The 22,573-nt window shown below is 42.4% G+C and overlaps 2 protein-coding genes across 5 annotated transcripts; one reads left to right on the top strand and one right to left on the bottom strand.

Moving 5' to 3' along the window:
• Positions 1–252: 252 nt before the first annotated feature.
• LOC127616113 (WD repeat-containing protein 37-like) lies at positions 253–14,433 on the top strand. Of its 4 annotated transcripts, none has more exons than XR_007967038.1 (15): positions 253–419; positions 1,389–1,599; positions 3,283–3,379; positions 3,633–3,728; positions 3,804–3,868; positions 6,249–6,384; positions 6,694–6,765; positions 6,851–6,895; positions 7,119–7,195; positions 7,411–7,645; positions 7,737–7,878; positions 8,118–8,252; positions 8,377–8,491; positions 9,025–9,224; positions 14,302–14,433. XR_007967038.1 is itself a non-coding variant. In XM_052087537.1 (14 exons), exons 2-14 carry the CDS (start codon positions 1,423–1,425, stop codon positions 9,154–9,156), a joined length of 1,524 nt encoding a protein of 507 aa, XP_051943497.1. In that variant the 5' UTR covers positions 253–419; positions 1,389–1,422; the 3' UTR covers positions 9,157–11,290. The 4 variants fall into 4 exon arrangements, 2 of the variants coding, with proteins under 2 accessions (XP_051943497.1, XP_051943498.1); XR_007967037.1 differs by lacking the exon at positions 14,302–14,433 and adding an exon at positions 12,484–13,105; XM_052087537.1 differs by lacking the exon at positions 14,302–14,433 and having other exon boundaries at positions 9,025–11,290.
• On the bottom strand, positions 12,324–21,094 carry LOC127616110 (double-stranded RNA-specific editase B2-like). The gene is made up of 10 exons (XM_052087532.1): positions 20,902–21,094; positions 18,770–19,237; positions 17,364–17,722; positions 15,799–15,901; positions 15,551–15,722; positions 14,672–14,835; positions 14,281–14,440; positions 13,688–13,869; positions 13,306–13,487; positions 12,324–12,621 (listed from the first exon to the last, which is right to left on the bottom strand). Exons 1-10 carry the CDS (start codon positions 20,972–20,974, stop codon positions 12,433–12,435), a joined length of 2,052 nt encoding a protein of 683 aa, XP_051943492.1. The 5' UTR covers positions 20,975–21,094; the 3' UTR covers positions 12,324–12,432.
• Positions 21,095–22,573: the final 1,479 nt, after the last annotated feature.

Raw genomic sequence — 22,573 nt, forward strand, 5'->3', positions numbered from 1 at the left:
AAAGAGTAACCGGTAATAAAATGACAATTTTTAAAGAAGTTTTTACCTGACTATTTTAGGTAATCGTTAATGTGATATCTTAACAAATTTCACGCCAAATGCAATACTTCACTGTCAGGGAGACTTAAAAAAACAACGATGAAACTTCTTAAATCAAATGTTGAAATCGTGAGCACGTTGTTGTGTTCCGAAAAGTATAAAAATTATAAGTTTCCTGGTCCAGTTTGGTTCAAAACCGTCTAATCTTTTATTCCGACAATCCTTTACACCGGAAGATCCTCTTCTTGTCCGTCACGGAGTGACCTACGTAGACGTCTTTTTGCCCCCTCTTCATTTTCTTGTTCGGCGAACAAAATGTTGGGTTGGCACTCATTACTGGCGATGTTCCGGAGATCGTCATCTATTTTGTAGACTTTTTGGTAAGTTCCCAGCCGTGTTTGGTACCATTGACTCCGCCGTTTGCCTATTAGCATTGTCGGAAGCTAACGGTGTTAACATTAGCTGGGCTAGCTCATGTTCTCTTTATGTAGTCGCGAATTTGTCAGTTAAACGTCACAGTATCCCGTCTTGCTTTCCATTTTCACCTCTTAATTCCATTTTAAACTTTTGCGTGTTTTATTTTCATGCCGAGTGAGGTGATTGACAGGAACAGCGCCTTTGACAGACAAGTGACGAGTCATTTCAGAAAAGCTGAAATACAGTACGACAAATCTCTCTTTATTTTTTTTGTCATATTTAATCAGAATACTCTTTGAACTATTTATCATAATCGAACTGACTTACATTCTGTCACTTTTGTCATTACTGTATGTTTTTATGAAGGCAGATATTACCAAGCGCAATGTTCACTCATTAAAATGCACATTACAATTGGTCATTTTAATAATCGCTTTACCTGTAGAATATTTTGCCAATGAATTGGATTTAAAAAGTATGATTTAATAGGATTTTAAAAGTATGTTTTAATAGCCATCCCTTTATTCAAAACATGACATTTCAAATTGACAGTGCAAAAAATCCACACACTTCGATCATGATTCAGTTAACCGGTTTGGTCCATAACATGTCACAAAATCAGTCTAAATGTTGATCATTGTTTTCCAAAGTAAAAGCTAATGTTTTCATTTGATTAAACACAATCCTAATCAATCCACTTCCCTGGAGGACTACAGAAACCACATGTTTGCAAGTGAGAAACAGACATTTGGACAATTTTGAATTTTATGGGGTATTTAAATGATCATCAAAAACAATTATTGATTTATTTTGGATGATACATTTTTGGTTCCGGGGCTTAAACAGATAAAAGGGACTTCGGTTGATTTCAGTGAAGGAAAATATGATTTGGGACACAATTGCGTGGATTGCATGTTGTCTCTCGTTTTCAGACTGTGCCGCTGAGGCCTTTGGTAAGCAGGAAGGATGCCGGTGGAGATCGGCACCGGCGGTGCCACCGGCACCAACATTGGCACTGGCGGAGGCGTGGTCCGGCAGGCCAAGCAGAAGAGGAAGTCACACAGTCTGTCCATACGCAGGACCAACAGCACAGACCAGGAACGATCTGGCTTCCTGCAAAGGGACATTCAGCTGGACACGCAGGTCAACACTTTGGCAGTTCTTTTCACCTTGCACGGGGACAAACCCATACGGCTGGGTGAATGCTTATACTGTACTTTTGTTCAATTTTTGTTTTTTTTTTTCCCTAGTTGCAAAAATATGATTTGTTTTACAAATGACTTGATACCACAACATTTTGGGGGGTATCGCATAGCTGACTTTCAGACAACCGTTTGATAAAAGTAACATTGCGTTGCTGACAAAATAGAAAAGGTTCAAAACATCATAGCGTCGTCCATTGACTTCTCTTTACTTTTATTTGTTAATTTTATTAGCAACGTCCATGGTGACTTTACTTTTATTTGATTCTTATTATTTAGGATGACTTTCATCAACATCAATCATATCTTGACTTTTTACTTTGTTGGTTCCAGTCATGTGATAATCTGGAATGTTTGGCAAGGACAGAGGTGAGTTTAAGGGTGTAGTTCAAACTCCCTGTGTATTTGTAGATGGTACTTTTTAAAAAATAATTCTTATTATTGTGACAATTATGGTGCCTGCATATTATGCTAGGCATACCATAGCTGTGGTGCTGTCTTGTCCTGTACATTTAGTTTCTTGTGTTCCTTCACCTCCTTAACCCGTTTTAATTTAGTGCAATGGGTTGAGGTGTTTGGTGTGTTCACATGTGCACTTCTCCTTTTATAGGCTGCTCACTGCTACTTTTCATGTGTGGCAGTCATCTTGATGAGGTAGCACTCGCGGGCTAAAAAGCTTTCGTCAGCTCAAACCTAACAAAGCACTCTAGTACATTCATACAAAGCGAGTAAAAAGCTCTATTGACTCATAAAAGGGAATATTTTCAGATCTCTTTGATGCACTCAATGGAGTGGAGACCTCTGCCAAGGCTTAGTGATCATTGAATGGATCCTCAAAATGTTCTTCCTTGATCTGTTTTCATATAGGTTCAGCTGGCCTTTAACCCGCCCCCTGTCCCGGCCCTATTTTATTTACAATAAATAACCAGTTATTCAAACCCACAAATAACTGTATTTTAAATAATCCGTTTTAGGGCAAAATGAAATGAGTGTGGCTGTAACCATCGTCCCAAAGACTTTTTCAAAGGTCTTAGAACCATGAGTGATGCACTGAGTAAAATAATGGCAACGGGATGCTGCACAGTTCCCGCAGAAAGAAGAGTTTGAGCTTCACGATACTTCTTAGACACTGGTGAGTCCAAGAGAGATAAAATATTTGTTGGGTGGACTACAAACACACCTCTCAGGTCTACAAAAATAGAAAATAATTTTTCTAAATCGTTTTTGATTAAAATGACCAAGTCAATTGGCTGGCAGCCAATTCTGAGTGTATCCAACCTATGGCCCTAAATCAGCTGTATTGGCTGCCCCATGGTCATGACCCTCGGGAGGATAAGCGACATGGATAAAAGATGGATGGAAGGCCAAGTCAATAGAGTGAAATGGCTTAGAAGAGTTTTGAGGGTGTTCCACAAGATTCCTTCCACAGCCCGCTGTAGTTTATTTTTTCTTACTGGCTATACAAAGTATTCTCCTGACATCAAGATAGTACATGTTCCAAAGTAATCCCACATCCTTCCATGCTGTTTCATGGAAATTAGTGAAGTCCCTTCCCACCCTGGCAGAGGATACAAAGGGCACTTTGAGCTGTGTGTGATGTTTTCTTGGTGTGTGTGTCATGCAGGACTCCAAGCTGCCGGTATCTCTGAGGAGCAACCTGGTGGACCTGTTCAGTCAAATCGAGAGGGAGTTTGAGCACCTTTACATTGAAAACCTCGAACGTAAGCTTTCTTTTAAGTCATAATAAGTGTGTCTGCTTTCCAACTGTCAAATAACAAGATGGTGGACCCTGTCCTCCCTTATCTGCTGAAAAACATTTTTGTTTTTGTGTCCTGTCTAATATAAAAATGTCAGTTTGTCTCTTTGGAACTTAGTTGTCGTGAGGTGAGCCTTTGTAGGTGATTGCAAAGTTTTTTAGATGGGCGTCAATGACTCTCATCGAGGTGTTAAACACATGTTGTGTTTGATGGACAGTCCGCCGAGAAATCGACACATTGAACGAGCGTTTGGCTGCCGACGGACAGACGGTGGAGGGCGTGGACTTGACCAAAGGAGCGCTGAAAACAAAGAGTGAGTCGCAGCAGAATATCTTCTATTCTAAGTATTTGATTTATTTTTTTTAACGGTGCTATGTGATCCCTACAGCGAGTCACAGTACCAGTCAGCTGTCCCAGAAACTGAAGACAACCTACAAGGCATCCACGAGCAAGGTACCACTTCTTTTCACCTTCACGTCATCATTAGGCGTCTTTCAGCCATTAGGGGGTGCTGAGGAATCTTTTCAGAGTGTGATCTCAGTTTCACGTAACAAGAATGGTCACGTTCAGACCAAACAGAGATGTCTGTTTTGTGGCCGTCATCTAGAGCTACATTAATATAAAAACTTAGAAGCAAACATCAACTTACAAAAATGGTTCATGAGAGAGTGGATATAGCTCACTTAGAAAAGCACTTTCTCAGCCATACGTACTGACCATCATGATCGACACAAACCAAGTTTTATTGTTCTATGTCAAACTTCTATCAGTTTCCCAACTATTTTCAGAACAGTAGTTGTGAGAGACATGTCTACTAAATGTCATGTTGGGTAACGAAAAATGGTGAGAGTTTTGTTTTGTTTGTTTGTTTGTTTTTTGTGGCCTTCTCTGCTCGTAGCCGCGTTCAAACTCTTGCCACGCTCCCATCGTTGGCGGCGCCCTCAACTTCAGTGTGAGCGGCTGGGAGTTGTGGGGTGGAGACTCATGGGTAACTTGTCCATTTGTTCCCCTCAAACCCTTCACGCCCCCACCAACCAACCCGCTCCCTACGTGCGCTGCCACTCATGAGCAGCCCAGCACTCGGCTCCACTCGCACTCCCCCAGAGGCTTGCTCATTCAAATGTAGGACTTGAATTCAAATTTATGATTAATTACTCATAATCTTAACTCACTAATAAACAACATGAAGTTGCTTTTCTCGGGCTGCTACAATTTTAAGAACCTGACGTAAAACTAATGCACTTTCATCATAGTGCTCATTCTAGAACAGGAAGCCGTGGGTACAGGTCATGTACATTAACACAATTTAAAAAATTGAATTAAATGACAAAAAATTCAAACAAACAATATTACTCTGTCTGACCAAAGTCCTTTACCTTAAAACTAATATAATTTGAAACACCATCTATGTGGGAATGAAATTAGCGTCACCCAACTGATCAAAACATTTTCTCTGGGCATCCATATTGCTTTCATCAACAAATGGCCGCCTTGTTTCATCCGAACTCAACGTCACCATTTTGGATGTTGTGTTAAACGGAAGCACACCAGAATTCAGTGTGCATCCGTTGGCTTTTTCTCACTTCCATCCAGCAGCAACAACTCAACAATCATAGTCACACTCTGCCTGTGCGTGGGAATAATTGTGTGAGGTGATGCATTTGCGCTTGCGTGCATTTAAGTGAGTATGTAAAAGTTAGTTTGTGTGTGTGTGTGTGTGTGTGTGTGTACATTGGTGGATGTGCATGCATGAACACGAGTGTGTGCAAGTGTTAAATGTTTAGTTTGTGACATTTGCCCACTTTGTTTCAGTTGGAATTTATTTAGTGGCCTGTGTCCAAAGCCAGCCAAGAGTCCAGTTTGTATCATTCCCATCTTTAAAGTAAACACCTCGAGCATTCTTAATAATAATAATAATATTGTTGACCTGACTGACAACAATCGTAAATGTAACTTATTTTTTATTTATTTATTTTGGGGGGGGGGGTAATCCTGCTGTGCCCACCGCTGCTTTGTTCATTAAAGTCCACTTCAGGTCCCACTCAAAGCTTTTTAATGACCAACGGGTTACGTGAGGGTGCACATGTTTATAATCAGTTAATCCTTATTAAAAATCTTTAATTATTAATTCTTTAACATTGCAACTGTTGCTTCTTTAGCCTTGGCTCGACAAAACCCCTGCTGAGCCCTGACCCTCACTTTCTTTCATCCACTTCCTGCTCGCAGGGTTCCTATGCAAGTCTTCATACGACTGGAGTGAGCAAAATACCTTTTGATATGACATTTCACCCAACAAAAATACAAAAAAGTACATCATATTCAGCAGAGATGATTTTTATTAAATGTGTAGATTTCTCGAGCGGCCTTTGTCCAGTCCAACTTGCAATCAGAAGAAGGTAAAATGCTGATGCGGCGAAACTGCATTACTACTGTATAGTGCGTGCTATTATTTAGAATGTCGGACTTTGAACAGGATGCTGCCGTAATAAAAGCCTGCATTCTGGAATACTCTTTGCCAAACTTATGTAATGTGCATCTATTCCGGGTAACCAATGACTGTTTTGCACTTTTTGGGAGTGCAAAACAGTGCGAGGTGGGGGTCGAAGACTCAGTGGTTATCGAAAGCCGGGACAAAATTTAGACCTAACAAATTTGTTGAAAACTAGGGCAATGAATACCAAGGTTCCAGTATATTAACTCATGTAAAACAGTTCTACATTTGCCAAATGAAGTATAATAATGCCCACCAGTCCAGAAGTGTGTGTGGACTTATATAGGAACCCTGTAGAACTCCCTACGTGCTCTACTAGTTAACTCTGTGTCTGTCTCTCAGATTGTGAGCAGTTTCAAAGCCACCACGTCCCGAGCCGTATGCCAGCTCCTCAGAGAGTATGTGGGCCACCGAGACGGCATCTGGGACCTCAGTGTGACGCGGATACAGCCCACCGTGCTCGGGACCGCATCTGCAGGTAACCAGCACCCTGTTTTCACCTTGATTTTTCACTTTTGTTTGCATTTTTTTTTTCATTTAGGACTCAATCTATAAATTGAAGGATGTTTATGTCCATCCATGGAATTCTGATGTAATATATTTACATTTGTTTATTTTCAAGTATGAAACAAACAAACAAATTTTTTTCATGCTATTTTTAGGATGAGTATGAAATGATATAGAAGTATGTTTTGTTTTTGTTTTCAATAGATTGATCGGAATAAGTGTGATTACATTAATGCCTTGTTTATCTCGCGGGTCCAAATGTTTGTTTATTTTACGGTAGACCACACGGCCATGTTGTGGAGCATTGAGACGGGCAAATGTCTCCTTAAGTATCTGGGCCACCAAGGATCAGGTAATACAAGTGTCGTCATTTCTCTTCCAAATGTGCAGTTTGAAGAGATGACTCAAGTGTTTTATGTTGCATCTCTTCTCCTCAGTCAACTCCATCAAGTTTCACCCCACTGAGCAGATGGCGCTAACAGGTAGCCGCTATTCCTGTCACAGACCAAATGACACCAAGCTGACATGCATATAAATGTTAACATTTCAAATTGCCATGAAAGCAGAAATGTGGTTTCACCACATCGCCAGGAACACAAAAGGGCAGTCGTCACGATTTATAAATTAGTCAGTAAACGTTAGTAGACAAATTTCAACTCTTAACTCCTTCACAAAGTGATCTTCAATTGATTTGTTCCTCCTCAGCCTCCGGTGACCAGACAGCTCATGTGTGGCGCTTCCTGGTGCAGCTGCCCACACCGCAGCCTGTCACCGATGTCACCGTAAGCATTCATGTTTGCACACAGACAGCCATATTTGGAAGCGATGCCATCGAGATTCTTTACTATTATGATGTATCTAGTCTGCAGTTGTCTTCCACAAATTGATATAAAGCATTTGACAACGTCCGAATGCCTGCGAGGCAGTGAATGATCTCGCAAGCTCCCTCCACCTATCGTCACCTCATCACCCAATCCCTACATCAACATTTCACCAGCAGCCCTGCGAGGACGACGTGGACTTCTCCGACAAAGACGACGCAGACACGGAAGCGGACGGGCCCAACGAGTGCCCGTCGGTGCGCGTGGCCAGCACCACGTTGCGCAGCCACCAGGGCGTGGTGATCGCCGCAGACTGGCTGGTAGGCGGCAAGCAGGTGGTGACGGCGTCCTGGGACCGGGCAGCCAACCTCTATGACGTGGAGACGTCAGAGCTGGTGCACTCGCTCACCGGTAGGACCTGTCGGCGACTCCACGCGTGAACAACTGATGTTAATTGAGCCTCTGAGAACTCGCGGGTGACGCGACGAGTGTCTGTGCGCAGGTCACGACCAGGAGCTGACGCACTGCTGCACTCACCCCACCCAGCGACTTGTCGTCACCTCATCCAGGGACACCACCTTCAGGTTGTGGGACTTCAGAGACCCGTCCATACACTCTGTCAACGTCTTCCAAGGTCACACGGAGTACGTCTTCACACACAGATACACGCACACAAACCCCATTTTTCTGCTAATTTTGTTTTTGTTGTTTGATACAACTAAAGTAATTGAACAGTATTTTTGGTTTTTGATCCCAAGTCAGGACAGCCATAAAACATTTCCTGAATAATGCCTTAGTTTAAGGCACTTTGGGATTTTGTATGGTACTTGTCATCTGTTAGCCTGGATGTTGTTTGACTCCCTTTCGTCCCTACTTGCTGCAGCACGGTGACATCAGCCGTGTTCACAGTGGGTGACAACGTGGTGTCGGGCAGCGACGATCGCACCGTTAAAGTGTGGGACCTGAAGAACATGCGCTCACCCATCGCCACCATCCGCACGGACTCGGCCGTTAACAGGTATGAAAACTCAATGATTTTGGCGTCACGGGCAACGTGTTGGACTAAAATGGAGTTTTCTGTATATTATCCTGTTAATTTGAGGAATAGTTCCAATGATTTTTTTTTTTATGTCTGTGTGTAGGATCAGCGTGTCGGCTAGTCAGAGGATCATCGCTCTCCCGCACGACAATCGGCAAGTCCGACTCTTCGACATGTCCGGCGTGCGCTTGGCCAGACTACCGCGGAGCAATAGACAGGTCAGTGATTGACGGATGAAAAATGACCAGGAAACCTACATTTAGCACGGAGTTGGAGACCACTTAAAAAAATGTAGTCTTTGTCTTCCCACATAGTTTCGATACAAAACTCAGATAAACTGAGTCAGTCTGTTCTCATTCTCTCCATGTCACAAGAAAAATGTGACATCACTTTGAGGAAGCAAAAAGAAGAAATTCTCGCCTCACATAAGAACTGTTGCAAAACAAGAGAGAATCAATTAAACATCAATATTCAAACATCAAAATGTTCAACCAAACCATATCATGTCATCTGAGAAAAGTCACCTTGACCACCTGGGGGTAGTATCATACAGACATGCAGCACAGCTCTTCAGCAGCAATGTTAGCCATTCTTCGCAGAGGATCAAGAACATGTTCCCTAAATATCTGAGTATTGTTATATTATCTGTCTACATGTGTTGCTAAATTCAATTAGCAGCTGCTTAATGGGTTGAGGGATGTGTTTAAGTTGGGTCAGTACTGAATACTCCGCATGCGTGTCTGTTTTACAGGGCCACCGGCGTATGGTGTGTTGCTCGGCATGGTGCGAGGACAATGCCTCGTGCAACTTGTTCACGTGCGGCTTCGACCGGCAGGCCATCGGCTGGAACATCAACATCCCGGCCTTACTGCTGGAGAAGTGACCCCCGCCAAGCATGCCGCCCAACCGACCCCCTGGAATCTTGCCTGGCTTTGCTTGTCGACGCGCCACGTGAGTTTTCATGCGTCCGAAAAGGGCGTAAATGCAACTGCTCGGCTTCTCGAGCGGGAACTGGCAGCAATGTACACTGAGCACTGTGTGTGTGCGTGTGTGAGTGTGTGTGCGCGTGTTAAAATGAGTCCTCCATCAAAACAGGTTGCCATTGATGGAAAAACAAGCACAACCCGCTTCCGTGCACAAAGCCTCACAACAGTTGTTTGGGTTTATTGTCGTCGAGAACAATGACAACTATTGCCCATTTTTTCTTCTCAAGGTACACAATCCCGCGTCGTAACATTAGCTGCACAACTACAAAAATGTAGTGAAATCCTTGCGACTGTGTGTGGAATGTCCGAGTCAAACCAACATGGCCGACTTCCTGTACCGTTTTGGGCATGGGTCCTTCTGTACTGATGATCGATACATCCACCAAATTCCATGTAGATTGGTGACGCAAGTGCGGACAGCTAAATCTTTTATTGGCGCGCGACTATATTTGAAATGGTTGTTTTAAACCACAGTAGGCAACTTCCTGTTCAATTCTGGCCACTTAGACTTTTGTGTGCATCCTGTTTCAGATAGAAATGGTCAATGAATTTTGTGTCACTCGGTAGTATCCACAATGTCACACGTGTCACTGTTCTATTTATTTACATATTTATTTCCCTTTAAAGTTCGGGCCCCTAAGATACAAACATTTTCAGCAAGAGGAATAAGCTTGCAAAAATATCCGTTGGACTCTATGATTTTTTTTTTTTATACTGCAAACTGCGGGCAAAAAAAAAGAACAAATACTTCAATAAAGTAAATCTCCGAACTGTAAGTAATATTTGTAAATTTCCGCATGTGTCCCTAATGTTGTGGCCAGAGATCTGCACATTAGTTTGCCCCAGGTGGCAAAAGTTAGCTGCAGTTGCTGCATATGGTCCGTTTTGAGTATTTCGGAAGTCGCGACGTACCTGAACAGTGTTCATCTAATTGCTCAGTTTGTATTAGTAGTTAATGGGCTGCCCCCTGCTGGTCTGTAGTATCATGTACGATTAGTTCTGATAGGGGAAAAAAAACAGTAAAGATGTGAAAATTGTCTTCATGGTGCTAGAACGACTTAAAATAGTGTGTGTGTGTGCGTGTGCATGGGCGTGTGTTTAAACATTGCATACTTACTGCCTTGTGCGGGAAACATGAACAACTAGACGAAAGTGTATAAAACGTGTAAAAAGTCTTCAATATCACAACTTTTCTCTTTTGGAGGACTTTCAAGTGCCAAAATTAAATCAATCCATAAACCAGTCAACAAGTCCACCATTAAATAAATCATTCCGGTATGAATTTATCACAATTAGAATTTAGTGCATATACGTCTTATTAAATGTGACATTGTTTCTTGAAAATACCAACCGACATTATGTCGGAAAAGCTGATAATGTCACAGTTTAAAACTAAATTGTGAAATAATTTGATGCCCACTTTTTTGTTTATGTTAAATTAATTGGTAGTTTATTGAATTAATTATGTAACTGTTACATATTGGCACTTCTTAGTCCTCCATAGTCTGTTTGCATCATGAATGAGATGTAATCTCTCTCTCTCACTCTCACACACACACACACACACACACACACATATAAAACTGCTAAGATTTTTATTTTGTGCTTATTAGCCACTTTAACCCCAAATTGCTATTTGACGCTCGTGATCAACATTTAAAAACACGCGCACACACCCAAAAAAAAGGTTACAGAATACATATTTAATGTGCAACCAGTCACTTAATTCAGTTGGATGCTCAGTCTTATTATTGCTACGCTCTTGTTCAATAACCACTAATAATAAAAACATTTTTAAATGAGACGACAAGCAGCCATGTGGTTTTGACGTCAACATGGTCATGTTGTAAACGTTTGTTTCCTTTCTAGCGGTCTTTTATGGGGGGGAAAAAAGCTCTCCTCCACCCTGTCGTATGTGAAAATAAAGCCAGTAAAATGCTGCTATTTAGTGCGCTTTTGTTATCAATGTTATTGTAACGATGTCACTTTGTTATGCATCAATCCAAATAAAACTACACTAGTTGACCGACACGTCTCTTTTTTTTCTCTCTCTCTTACGTCTGTCTCTCCCTATTGAACACTCGCCAACACCACCCACTTGTAATAATGATTTCTTTACGTTATGGAAATAGTCATGACAATATGTTGTTAATTTAAATTTGAATGAATGACGTAGGACATCCCTCTCCTCAAAATGTCGCAGTTGCTTCATGACAAGACTGCGCTCTTCCAAAAAACACTTTGTAAATAACGTAACAAAAACAATAATACAGTTAACAGACAAAAATAGTCACATCAAATTAACACTGCCAAGAAATGTATCAACGAACCATTCTTGTTCAACTGTTCGACAATATTTTCTAATGCTTTGACGAAAATGGCATTGACTAAAACGACATGTAAATAATCATCCTGAGTAATTTACATACGCTAATTATGAGTTTCCCACATATTTTTCAGTGCTTCACTGAGCTAACTTTGCAAAATATGAGAAGCTTAACTGACACGACTTTGCATTTTAAATCTCAAACACGATTATTGCTATTAGTTAAAATGCAATTCAAAAGTCTTCCTGAGATAAGACTCTTTATTCATTCATTCATTCATCTTCCGAGCCGCTCGATCCACACTAGGGTCACGGGGGGTGCTGGAGCCTATCCCAGCTGTCTTCGGGCAGTAGGCGGGGGACACCCTGAATCGGTTGCCAGCCAATCACGGGGCACACAGAGACGAACAACCATACACGCTCACACTCACACCTAGGGACAATTTAGAGTGTTCAATCAGCCTGCCACGCATGTTTTTTGGAATGTGGGAGGAAACCGGAGCACCCAGAGAAAACCCACGCAGGCCCGGGGAGAACATGCAAACTCCACACAGGGAGGCCGGAGCTGGAATCGAACCCGGTACCTCTGCACTGTGAAGCCGACGTGCTAACCACTGGACTACCGGGCCGCCCATAAGACTCTTTAATTTAGATCAAATTAATTATTTTATAATTAGTTAATTATTGTGAAAATTTCTGGTTGTTTTTCATGAAGCTAACATGTTAAGGGGGGAAAACAAAAGACAATGCAAACTCCACGCAGGAAGACCCCAGCCCAAATTCAAACCCAAAGCCTCGAAGTGCCAAGTCAGAAACGCTAATCACTTGCGTTGTTTTCAGAACGACATCACGTATTGACACTCTGAACCTGATCCTCTGCGCTTTGAGAACTTTGCAGAAGTTTCCTGTTCCACGTTCCGAGTCCCGCGTTCCGCACGGCGGCGACAAACTGCCGCACGGCCTTCTGGTACGGACCGGCCGCTCGCTTCCAAGCGCCGTGCGTCCTCAGCATGTCCTCTGACGTCCATTCGTTGAGCTGAGGGATGAGGCAAAAGGACACTAAGCAGTTGCTTTGGAACCAAGGTTGTTAGAGATCATGAAATCACTACGTAAATCACTAGGAAAAATGTGAAGAATCCATTTTGTTCACGAAATAAAACTGAAAATGTTTTGGGGGAAAAAAATTGCAACTAAAATCTATTTTTTAAATAAAACGAAACACTGATTTTAGCAAAAATATGTTTTCGTCTGTCAATTAATATTGCACATGAGCTCTCGCATTTATTTGAAATTGATTTACTTCAGTATTGCAGAGGAAGAGAAGCAGTCATTTGAGAAATGTAGATTAGTTTATTACACAATACTTGGTGAACTTTTTTTTATCTTGCATTTGACAAATTCTCCATTTATATACAATAGAAATAAAACTAATAAAATGTAAACTTGAAGTATTCGACAAAATAAAAACATGTAAAAATTAATTAAAACTATCTGGATTAAAAAAAAAAGTCCAAAAAAAATGAACACCAACTACAATGAAAAATCACAAACTATTACGACCCTGTTTGGAGCCCGTGAAGCAAACGGTATTTCTTGTCGCCAAGAAATTTTGAACATGTTCAAAATCACGATGATATAGTATTCTATAATGTATTATAAGCATTTTGTAAATTCGGCCCAAACTCAATACTCGCTGTGTATTCATTAAGAATGTATTTACCTGCCTGTGAAGACGCTGCCAGCGGGCAAAAAAACAACGGCCGCTGAGTCTGGATGGCATCCCACAGCGGCTCTGCAAGCCCGACGAGGTGCTGAGCTCCTCCACGTCACTGTCGCCGCCGCTCCAGTTTACGCTGATGCGCGACGAATTCCTGCATGCCCGCTGCTCGACCGTTCTTAGACCTGAAATGAACATCTACGCTTACAATAAACTGCATACTTGTGCGGGTTGCCAAATGTATTTCTTTGTGTTTGCATGTCAAAGTTTTTTTATCAACTTGCGGTCCTCAAGCAAAGGAGAAAATGTTACGATTGAGTGTAATGCCTTCTTAAGTGGGCAAGGAGAGCCACAGTCCATCCCAGCATCGTATCAAAATGCGTACACGCAAGTAGAGGCAGTTGTCGCCTGTAAGGCGCGGCGTGGCGTTTATTGGGGGCGAGGCGACGAGCCAGGACGCGTTGCAGGTGGCCCGTATGGCTCAACGTGGCCACCGTCAGGCTCTGAAGGTACACGGGCTCCACTAGGTGAGACAGCAGCGCCCCCTGCAGGCCCACTGCACACCACCTGTTGCACAGACACCCACAATCTGAGGTTCGAGAAATCTTAAGTCCAAGGCTCAGGCTAAAAAAGATTAGTATATCGAAGACTAGTATACGTCTTAAGAATTTCAGAGTAGCTAGAAGTCCAAGATGACGATATATCGAGTAGTATCAAGTACATATAAGACGAAGAAGTCCGAGACAGTCATGTACATTCGTCGACATCTAGTCTACCTAAGGCCGAGTGTAGTTAAAATCCAAGACTAAGCCTCACGGTAACAGCAGTAAGTCTACTAGTCGAAGTCTAGTATTCAGTCACTTTTAAGAGTACGTATAATTCACTCCAACACAGAAGTGTCATTGCAGTCACTCTCAGACTACACTAATCGAATTCCAAATCTCTCGTGACTGAGCATCCAATGTGTTTGCCACTTACTTGGCGATTTTGTCCGTGCAGGATAAGCTGACTTGAGCTTTACCCGGTGACACGCCTGCCCTCTTCTGATTGGCCGACTGTGCTGTGACGGGCAACGTTCCCTGGCCGCCGACCACCTTTGACCTCAGGCCATAGCGCAACACATTTGTCATCACGGAGGCTAACGACACACAAACGTATATATACACACACACACACAAGGTCACTTGTGAACACGTCATCACTATGGGAAGTTTCTTGAGATTACTCTGAGGCATAGTCATGGTTTTCTTCTTGGCCTTGCAGTCTTCTTAGACTAAATCGAACCCTTGTTGAAATTACTGTAATATTCAACCTTGGACTTGGATGAAGATTTAGTCTTAATTAAATTGGGCCTGGCTAAATTTCTCACGTGAGATGTTGTTTTCGTATGGACAGTTGAGTCTGGCATCTCCACATGGTGACGAGGTAACAAACATGTGGAGTCCAACGTGGTCTCGCAGCCTGAAGACCCTTCGGCGACCAGTCGCTCGTTCAAAGATGGACACCCACCCAACATCAAGCTTGTCTGGAGGACTTTATAATAAAAAAAAAAAACAACAACACAGGATTTAGATTAGTTTTATGCCTACTTAGATAGTTTTTTTTATCTTTGATTATCTTATCTTATCTTTGTCTTTGATTTAGTTTGACTACCTTTCATTATCAACTAGGATTTCTTATTTGCAATCGGGGTCGAAGGCGGGGCTAAAAGTGCCCAGTTCACAGAGGTGACCTGTGACCACCATTGCCAATTTTATATCATTTACACAAGTCTTAAACTTTTCCTGTATTAGTCTTGGACACAGAATAATTTTAGACTGAAACTACTCTTAGGCAAATGATGGATTTAGAGTAGTGATCGATTTACTTTGATTTCTTTTACACTAGTCTTGACGTTGCCAGCTACAGTCTGAGACATTAAGTACCGGTACTCATCCACTCGTCTTTGACTAATTAATTTATTCATCTCTTGGTTTTAGACTTAATTTGTAGATTTAGATGAGATTATTCTGTTCTATTAAACTAGTCTTGTACATGATTAGATACGTAAATCGTGACCTTATGACTACTGAACAATTTTACTTTGAGCTCTATATTAGTCTTGGATTTAACCTAGTGTTTGACTTGCTTTGATTACTCTTACTACTATACCTAATTCCTGGGTGTAGACTAGGCTTGGACCTACTTAGATAACTTTTAGACTTCGTCTTTGACTGAGTTTAACGACTGATAAACGGAATCTTTTTACCGTATCAGAAGCATCTCCAGTTGAGCGTACAAGAAGCGTAACAGCGCCCTCCTGCACACAACCTCGGCATGACAGTCGCGCAGCCCACTGTCATCGTGACAGACTCCATCCCAGTCCAAACACTTGGTCCCCGTTGCTATGGAAACCACCTCAGCCGAGCTCACCTCAAATCCTGGAAGCAAAATGAATTCCAATGATTTGTCCGAAGGAACGAAAGCGACTTCTTGTCTTTCTTAACTCTTGACAACCTGTCGTCATGATAATGGCGGCCATGTTGTGTGTGGTGAGGCTTTGGTCCATCAGCTGCTGACATTTTTGTCTTGTTAGCTGGAAGATGGATTCTGCAAAGAACTGTAAAGAACAACAAACAAGTCAGCAGCAAATACTGTAGTTAATAAACATCAAACATTTACGTGAATCATTACACCAGCCAATGAAGGAGTGAGTTTTAGTGGCGACGGTGACACAAGGTCGTCCGTAACCAGCGTGTGAAACAATTAGCTTTGGGATTATTGTGCCGTCACGCTGTCTTGGTCGGCTGCCCGTCCGCCGCAGTTGCTAATCTTCACTAATGATCATCGCTAATGCTAATGTGCGCTAATGCGTCACGCCGCCTGATTGACAGTCCATGCTCTAAAATCACTCGGATGCTCCTCTGTCACCATGCCAATCATTCATACGAGCGGGATGAAAGAAGGATGAGGAAAGGAAGAAGACTGCAAGTGAAGGACCAAAGATCGAGTGACCGTAAGAAAGAAGAAAGGGGGGAGAAAAGACAGCACGGAAGGAATGAAGGAAATACAAATGGAAAAAGAAAGGAAGGCTGGAGAGAAGTCAAGTCAAGTCAAGTCAACAGTATTTATAGAGCACTTTCAAACAGCCATCGCTGCATACAAAGTGCTGTACATGGAGCGATTTAACATATACAATAAACAGTAAGACGAATCAGTAATAAGTAATAAGTAATAAGGCGGTAGAAAGCACCAAGCAGTAAAATCAAGAGCAAATCTAAGTCATGCTGAGTCAAACGCCAAAGAATACAAGTGAGTTTTGAGGAGGGCTTTAAAGATGGGCAGCGAGGAGGCTTGCCGAATGTTCATTGGGAGGTCATTCCAGAGAGATGGACCAGCAACAGAAAAGGCTCGATCCCCTCTGAGCCTCAGTTTAGTTCTTGGTACGTCTAGCAAAGACTGGTCCACAGACCTGAGGCGCCGGGCAGGGGTGTAGGGGCGTATGAGCTCAGAGAGGTAAGGTGGGCAGAAGATTATTCAGAGATTTGAAAACAAAGAGGAGGATCTTAAAAATAATTCTAAAATGAATGGGGAGCCAGTGAAGGGATGCCAAAGTAGGAGTTATACGCTCCCTCTTACGAGTACCAGTCAAGAGACGAGCAGCGGCATTCTGTACCAGCTGAAGGCGCTTGATGGAGGACTGGCTGACTCCAAAGTACAGGGCGTTGCAGTAATCGAGCCGGGATGTGACAAAGGCATGAATTACTGTCTCAAAGTGTTCATGTGAGAGGAAAGGTTTTATTTTGGCCAGCTGTCTAAGGTGAAAGAAGCTGGATTTAACAACGGCACCAATTTGCCGATCGAGTTTGAAATCACTGAGAAGAATAAAGCAAGTGAGGGAAGGATGGAGAGAAGGCAGCGGTTGAAGCAAGGAGTAGGAAAGGGGGAAGGAAGGAGGTACAGAAGGAAGGACAGGACCAAGGATCAACACAGAGAGATTCTGGGATGCTGTATTTGCTCCACCTGAAGTCCAGATTGGACACAATCTGCCCATCCAGTCAGAGAATGAGTGTGACTCTAACCTGTGGCAATTGCTTTTTATCCTCAAGAAGACCCATCATCTTCCTCTCGGGGCTGACGTCATAGAGCGAGCGCAGAGCGGCAGCAGCCGCCCGGGCCTTGGCAGCTCTTTTACTTCGGCCGCAGCCTTCGAATATCCGCCCGTCCACCCGCGCAGCCGCAAAGAAACGCCTCTCCGGCCGACCGGGAATTCGTTCAATCAGGCAGAAGTAGCGCAGGCCCGGTCGCAGTTCACCGAGCAGCCCAATGGGATCGAAACACCCTGAGAGCCAGGAACTGACCACTCCTCGTGGGCAGAATTGATTGTCACTTCGGGGAAATACCTCCTTCCTCGCTGAGTTGCAGATCCAGTTTTCACCTTCTGCCCGAAGAACAAAAGCCAATCACAAATAGAAAACCTTGAGACTGACGAGGATTCCAAAATACCTCTTGCAACACTGGGCTTCAGGAGCTTTGCTTAAACTATGACGGAATATCCATCTCCAGAAAATATTTAAATTCAGTTTTACTTGCGTAGCCAAATCATGATACGAGCAGTCTCAAGTCGTAAACATGCAGCAAGTGTCAAATCACACGCACCACTGATCGAAAGAACAAGATCCCGGTACAGGTGGCCAAAATGAGTTTCCTCTGCAGGGCGTCAGGTCTCTCCCTTAGAGATAGATAGAAGCTCTGTCAACCGCAAGGGGCTCAGAGAGGAGCCCAGTGAGGTGGCTTGGACATCTAATTAGAATGCCATGTGAGCGCTTCGATGAAAACAAAGGCCAGATTTGAAGGAGGGATTTGTCGGCCACGTGAATTTGGTGGTGCCTGGTTGAGTCGCGCCGAAGTCACGTCATTTTGCCTTCAAATTCAGCGTACGGATTTGGACAGAGCAGATGTTTCCTATTTGGCCTGGGAATATTTTAGTATCTCTCCGTAAAAAAAAAAAATGGAGGACAAAGGAAGCAACCTGAGCCCAGTTAAGATGAAGAAGGTAGATGGACGAATGGACAATTCAAGAAAGAATACCAATAAAATTCAAAGCTACAGGTAGGAACACAACACATGCTTCCGACGTAGCACCTGCGGCTAACTTCGGCTTGATTACAGTGCATGTTAAGTACAGTTCACATCTCGTACACGTGAGGGGTGTGGCTTCGGTCAGAGACCTGAAGGGGAATTAGTGAAGTGAGACTACCGCGATGGGTTCTGCAAACTAACAACCGTAATAAACGAAAAACTACTCTAATTTCTGCCATCATTTATGTCACATGGGTTCCTGATTGGGTGCATGCTGAAAACGTGTTGATGCTTGATTATCATCTCTGTTTTAATAGTTTTGCCGTAAAATTGTGGCATGTACATGCAATTATGAAAGCCTTTTTTACAGGGGCATCAATTATTTGCGTGTGAGTACTTTTGCCACCTGTGCCGTCCGTGGAGAACATTTGTGACCGATCCAGTTGGTCCTCCGTGAAATCGTCTGCGGCGCTCTCTACGCCCTCCGAGCCTGCATCGGGGAACTGGGCGAAGGACTTTAGAGCCAGTTCGGCCGCCCTCAGCTTGGCCTGTTTTTTGGTGGATCCCCTGCCCTCGAAGCGGAGGCCGTTGACGTCCACGCTCACCGCAAACACAGGTGCGTGCGGGGGGCCCGTCTGCGACGCAGCGTTGTAGTGCAAACCGGGCTGATGCTTGTTCAACCGGACCACCGAGTTGATCTTCCGAGTGAGGGACTGCGTTGTCGTCTGATACTCTGGATGCCCCGTTTGGGGGAACTTCTCTGAGGCTGCCGGCCTCCTCCGGTGGTCTCGTCGGGCACATGTACTTGGTGGCTGGTGCTTTTTCAGGTGGTCTCCTCGGTCAGAAATCTTCTCCGCCTCCTCGCTGCTCCTACCTGACGCGACACGGTTGTCACGTGAAACAATCAAATTAAAATGATTCATCTGTTTCAGCCCCCTCCAACGCACCACTGAATTTTTATGCCTTTAATAATGTGAAACATCCCTGCAATATGTAAAATTATTTTTTTTATATAGCAGAATAAAAGAGAATGTAAAGCAGCAAGGGGATTAGTAATTGATGGAAATATGAAGGAAGGAAAAAAATTCAAAACTTTAAAAACCAAAAGTGAGAGCAGACATCTGGTTAAAATAAAAACATGATAATGAAAAGTTTAAAAGGCAATAATCATTTTTAAGTCGAGAGTTTTTGAGAAGCCAGCAGTGAGGGAGAGTGGAGAGAGGAAGATGATGCAAATGACACTGAAAATCCGGTCGTCCATTTGTGAAATGAGGAAACAGAAGAGGAATTACCGAAGTGACATATGGTACCAAAACAAACAAAAAAAGCAATAATCTCCTCTTTTGTGTTTCAATTTAATAACTTTTTGATCAGATGTGATGAGAAAAATAAAATCAATTTTATTCCTTTTTTTTTTTTTTTTGCTTTTAAAGTAAATTGCAACAATCGCACAAAATCAAGTTTTCAAAGACACGAATAATCCTTGTTGGTCACTGACGAGCGTTGACCATCAGTAGCATTAGCATCTGCTCGAGTAAGTGAAACATTTGTGGAGCGGAAAAAATGCTTGTGCGTGTTGTGCGTTAATGAAAATGGAAGTTGGCTTAGTGGAGGGGGGGGCGCTTTGAATAAAAACGCGGGCCTTCACAGCAAAAAAAAGGCCATCAAACTGTAATCTGCCGCCTTTTGTCGGGATTAGCAAAAAAACAACGATGAGACACAATGGCACAGTAATCTCCCCCCCCCAGCCCGTGACCTGTTGATGGCGTAATTACGACAACGGGCGGCCATCTGCCGCCACAACTGCGTCTCCCGTTTGGCGTTGAAAGCAAAATTTCAGCAATCAACTCACTCGCTGACAAACTCGACCGTCCTAATCCAGCCGTTTGACATTTGTTCATCAGAGATGCAAGTCAATTTTTCTTCCATGAATTCTTTTAACTCATTCCGGAACTACTTTCGTTTTCTTTTCTCCACCACAACAGGTGTATAATCAAAACAAAATGCCATGTATCGTGTAATATTTATCAATTAAGGGTACAGCAACAGGTGGGATTTTTTTTTCTTCCTGAAACGACATCGCTATGAATGAAAAAACACGGTGAAATCCCGATCGCGCACATTTTTATTCGTTAAACTTCAAAACACACACGTTAAATAAAAAAAAGAAAAGAAAATATCGCAAAACCCTTTGTGCCATCCAAAAATGAACACATATTTGAAATCAGACGTGCTCTTGACCAGTGTAGTTACAAATTATGACATAATTTTACAATTGAGAGTTACTTTGAGCAGTTTCATTCGTTTACAATTTGAACGTAAAACGCGTTTTCATCTTGTTACCGTAAAAAACGACTTTTGTAGCACATCATCTTTTCCTGTTAGTACATTAACAGTAATGATAATGATCATGTTGGTGATTATACTCCAACTGCATGACAACGCTGAGAGGAACACAAATATTGTTGGAGTGAAAACACGAAAAGTTTGACATGAAATACGATTCCAATGACAAGTAGGAATTATAAAAGTACTCACCTGTGACTCTGCTCCTCCTCTTCCTCCTTCTCCTGCTCTTCCTCCTCACGTCTGTAACTTCATCCATGTCCATAACGTGTGCAAAAGATTCTGAATTTGATTGATAAGCAATAATACAGACTTGTTCTTCGTGCACCTTTGCCTGGCGTGTTTGCGGAGTGAGAGGAAGCAGTGTTGCGGTAACACACACGCACACACATTCACACACACACACGCGCACACATAGGCCACGCCCCCGTTCCTTGATTGACAGGGGAATGTTTGACACGCGGAGGAAAAATGGTTCAGGAGCAAAATCTGAATATAAAAAAACGTATTGGTTGAAGATTAGGTGACAATTCAACATCACTTTTGCATCTTTGTTTAATATATTAGAAGTACGAATATCAATACCCGCCCGCACTCACACGTCTTCATCATCATCGGCATCAACATCACCCTTGGTCGTCATCATCATCTTCATTTTTCCTCATCATCGCCGTCATCATTGTGATCATCGTCGTCATCATCTTGACTGACGATGAGATCCTCATCCTCTTTGTTACTTTTCACATCACAGTCGTCATCAATGTGACGGTCAAAATCTTCATCGACATAATTATCCCTATCTTCATCATCATCGTGATCTCCATCGTCACTTTCATGATCTTCATCGAGATCATCAGTTTTATCATCATCGTCATTGTGATCGTCTTGATCATCATCATCGTATTCATCATAACTTTCTTCATCGTTGTCATCTTCGTCATTTTCTTCATTCTCATCATCTTTCTTTTATCTGATGGTTTGTTTCCGGTAGTTGGCTCCATGGAGCTCGAGAAGATGATTGACAGGATGGCGTGTGTATTGCGATGACTTTTCATTAGGTACACTTCCGTGTGTGTGAGTGTATAATATATGTGTGCGTGTGCATGCGCGTGTGTGTGTGTGTACATGCACGGGGATGCGTATGTAAATTCGTGAAAAGCAAAGCTGATTGGCTCGAAAGATAATAAATAATAACAAATAATCAAATGTAAGCCGATAACGTGACCGCACCCGCTTTTGTCTTTGAACGTTTTTAATTGTCTGACGATTAAAATCTTAATTGATCAGTCTGAACACTTATCAAACGAAATATGGTAATTAGCAATTTACCATATTCATAGATTAAATACTCCTCCAAAGTATCATTACACCGTCAAATATCAACAAAAATAACGATTATTATGGTCCTGCTTTGGAGCAGTTTGGTTCTCAGAAGAATTGTAAAATGTTTCGAAATTGGGTTTTTTCGGGTTTTTTAAAACTTTTTAATTGCGTGAGCATGTTTACTTTTTTAGAGTTTACGTGCAAACACATATTTGTCCACAAGAGGTCAGAATTTGTCAAATATTTCTCTTTGGGCCCCTGATGCACATATTACAAACATAACCCGCTTTGATTTTTTTCACAATAAAATCAAATTGATAACATTGCTGGTTCATATTTAAATGTATCCCCTTCGCAACCCCCCCAAAAAACAACTTTTTTATCATAACATAATAATGAGAATAATAATTTAACTAATTCTTGAAATAATTTATTCCTCACAAATCTTTAAGTCATAGCAAATGTTTTTCAAATATCAAAATATGAACTATGTGCTTCTTTTATACTGTCTCCGGAAACATTTTGACGCGTTGCAGAGGGT

This window comes from Hippocampus zosterae, chromosome 15 (assembly GCF_025434085.1).
Source record: "Hippocampus zosterae strain Florida chromosome 15, ASM2543408v3, whole genome shotgun sequence".
NCBI lineage: Eukaryota > Metazoa > Chordata > Actinopteri > Syngnathiformes > Syngnathidae > Hippocampus > Hippocampus zosterae.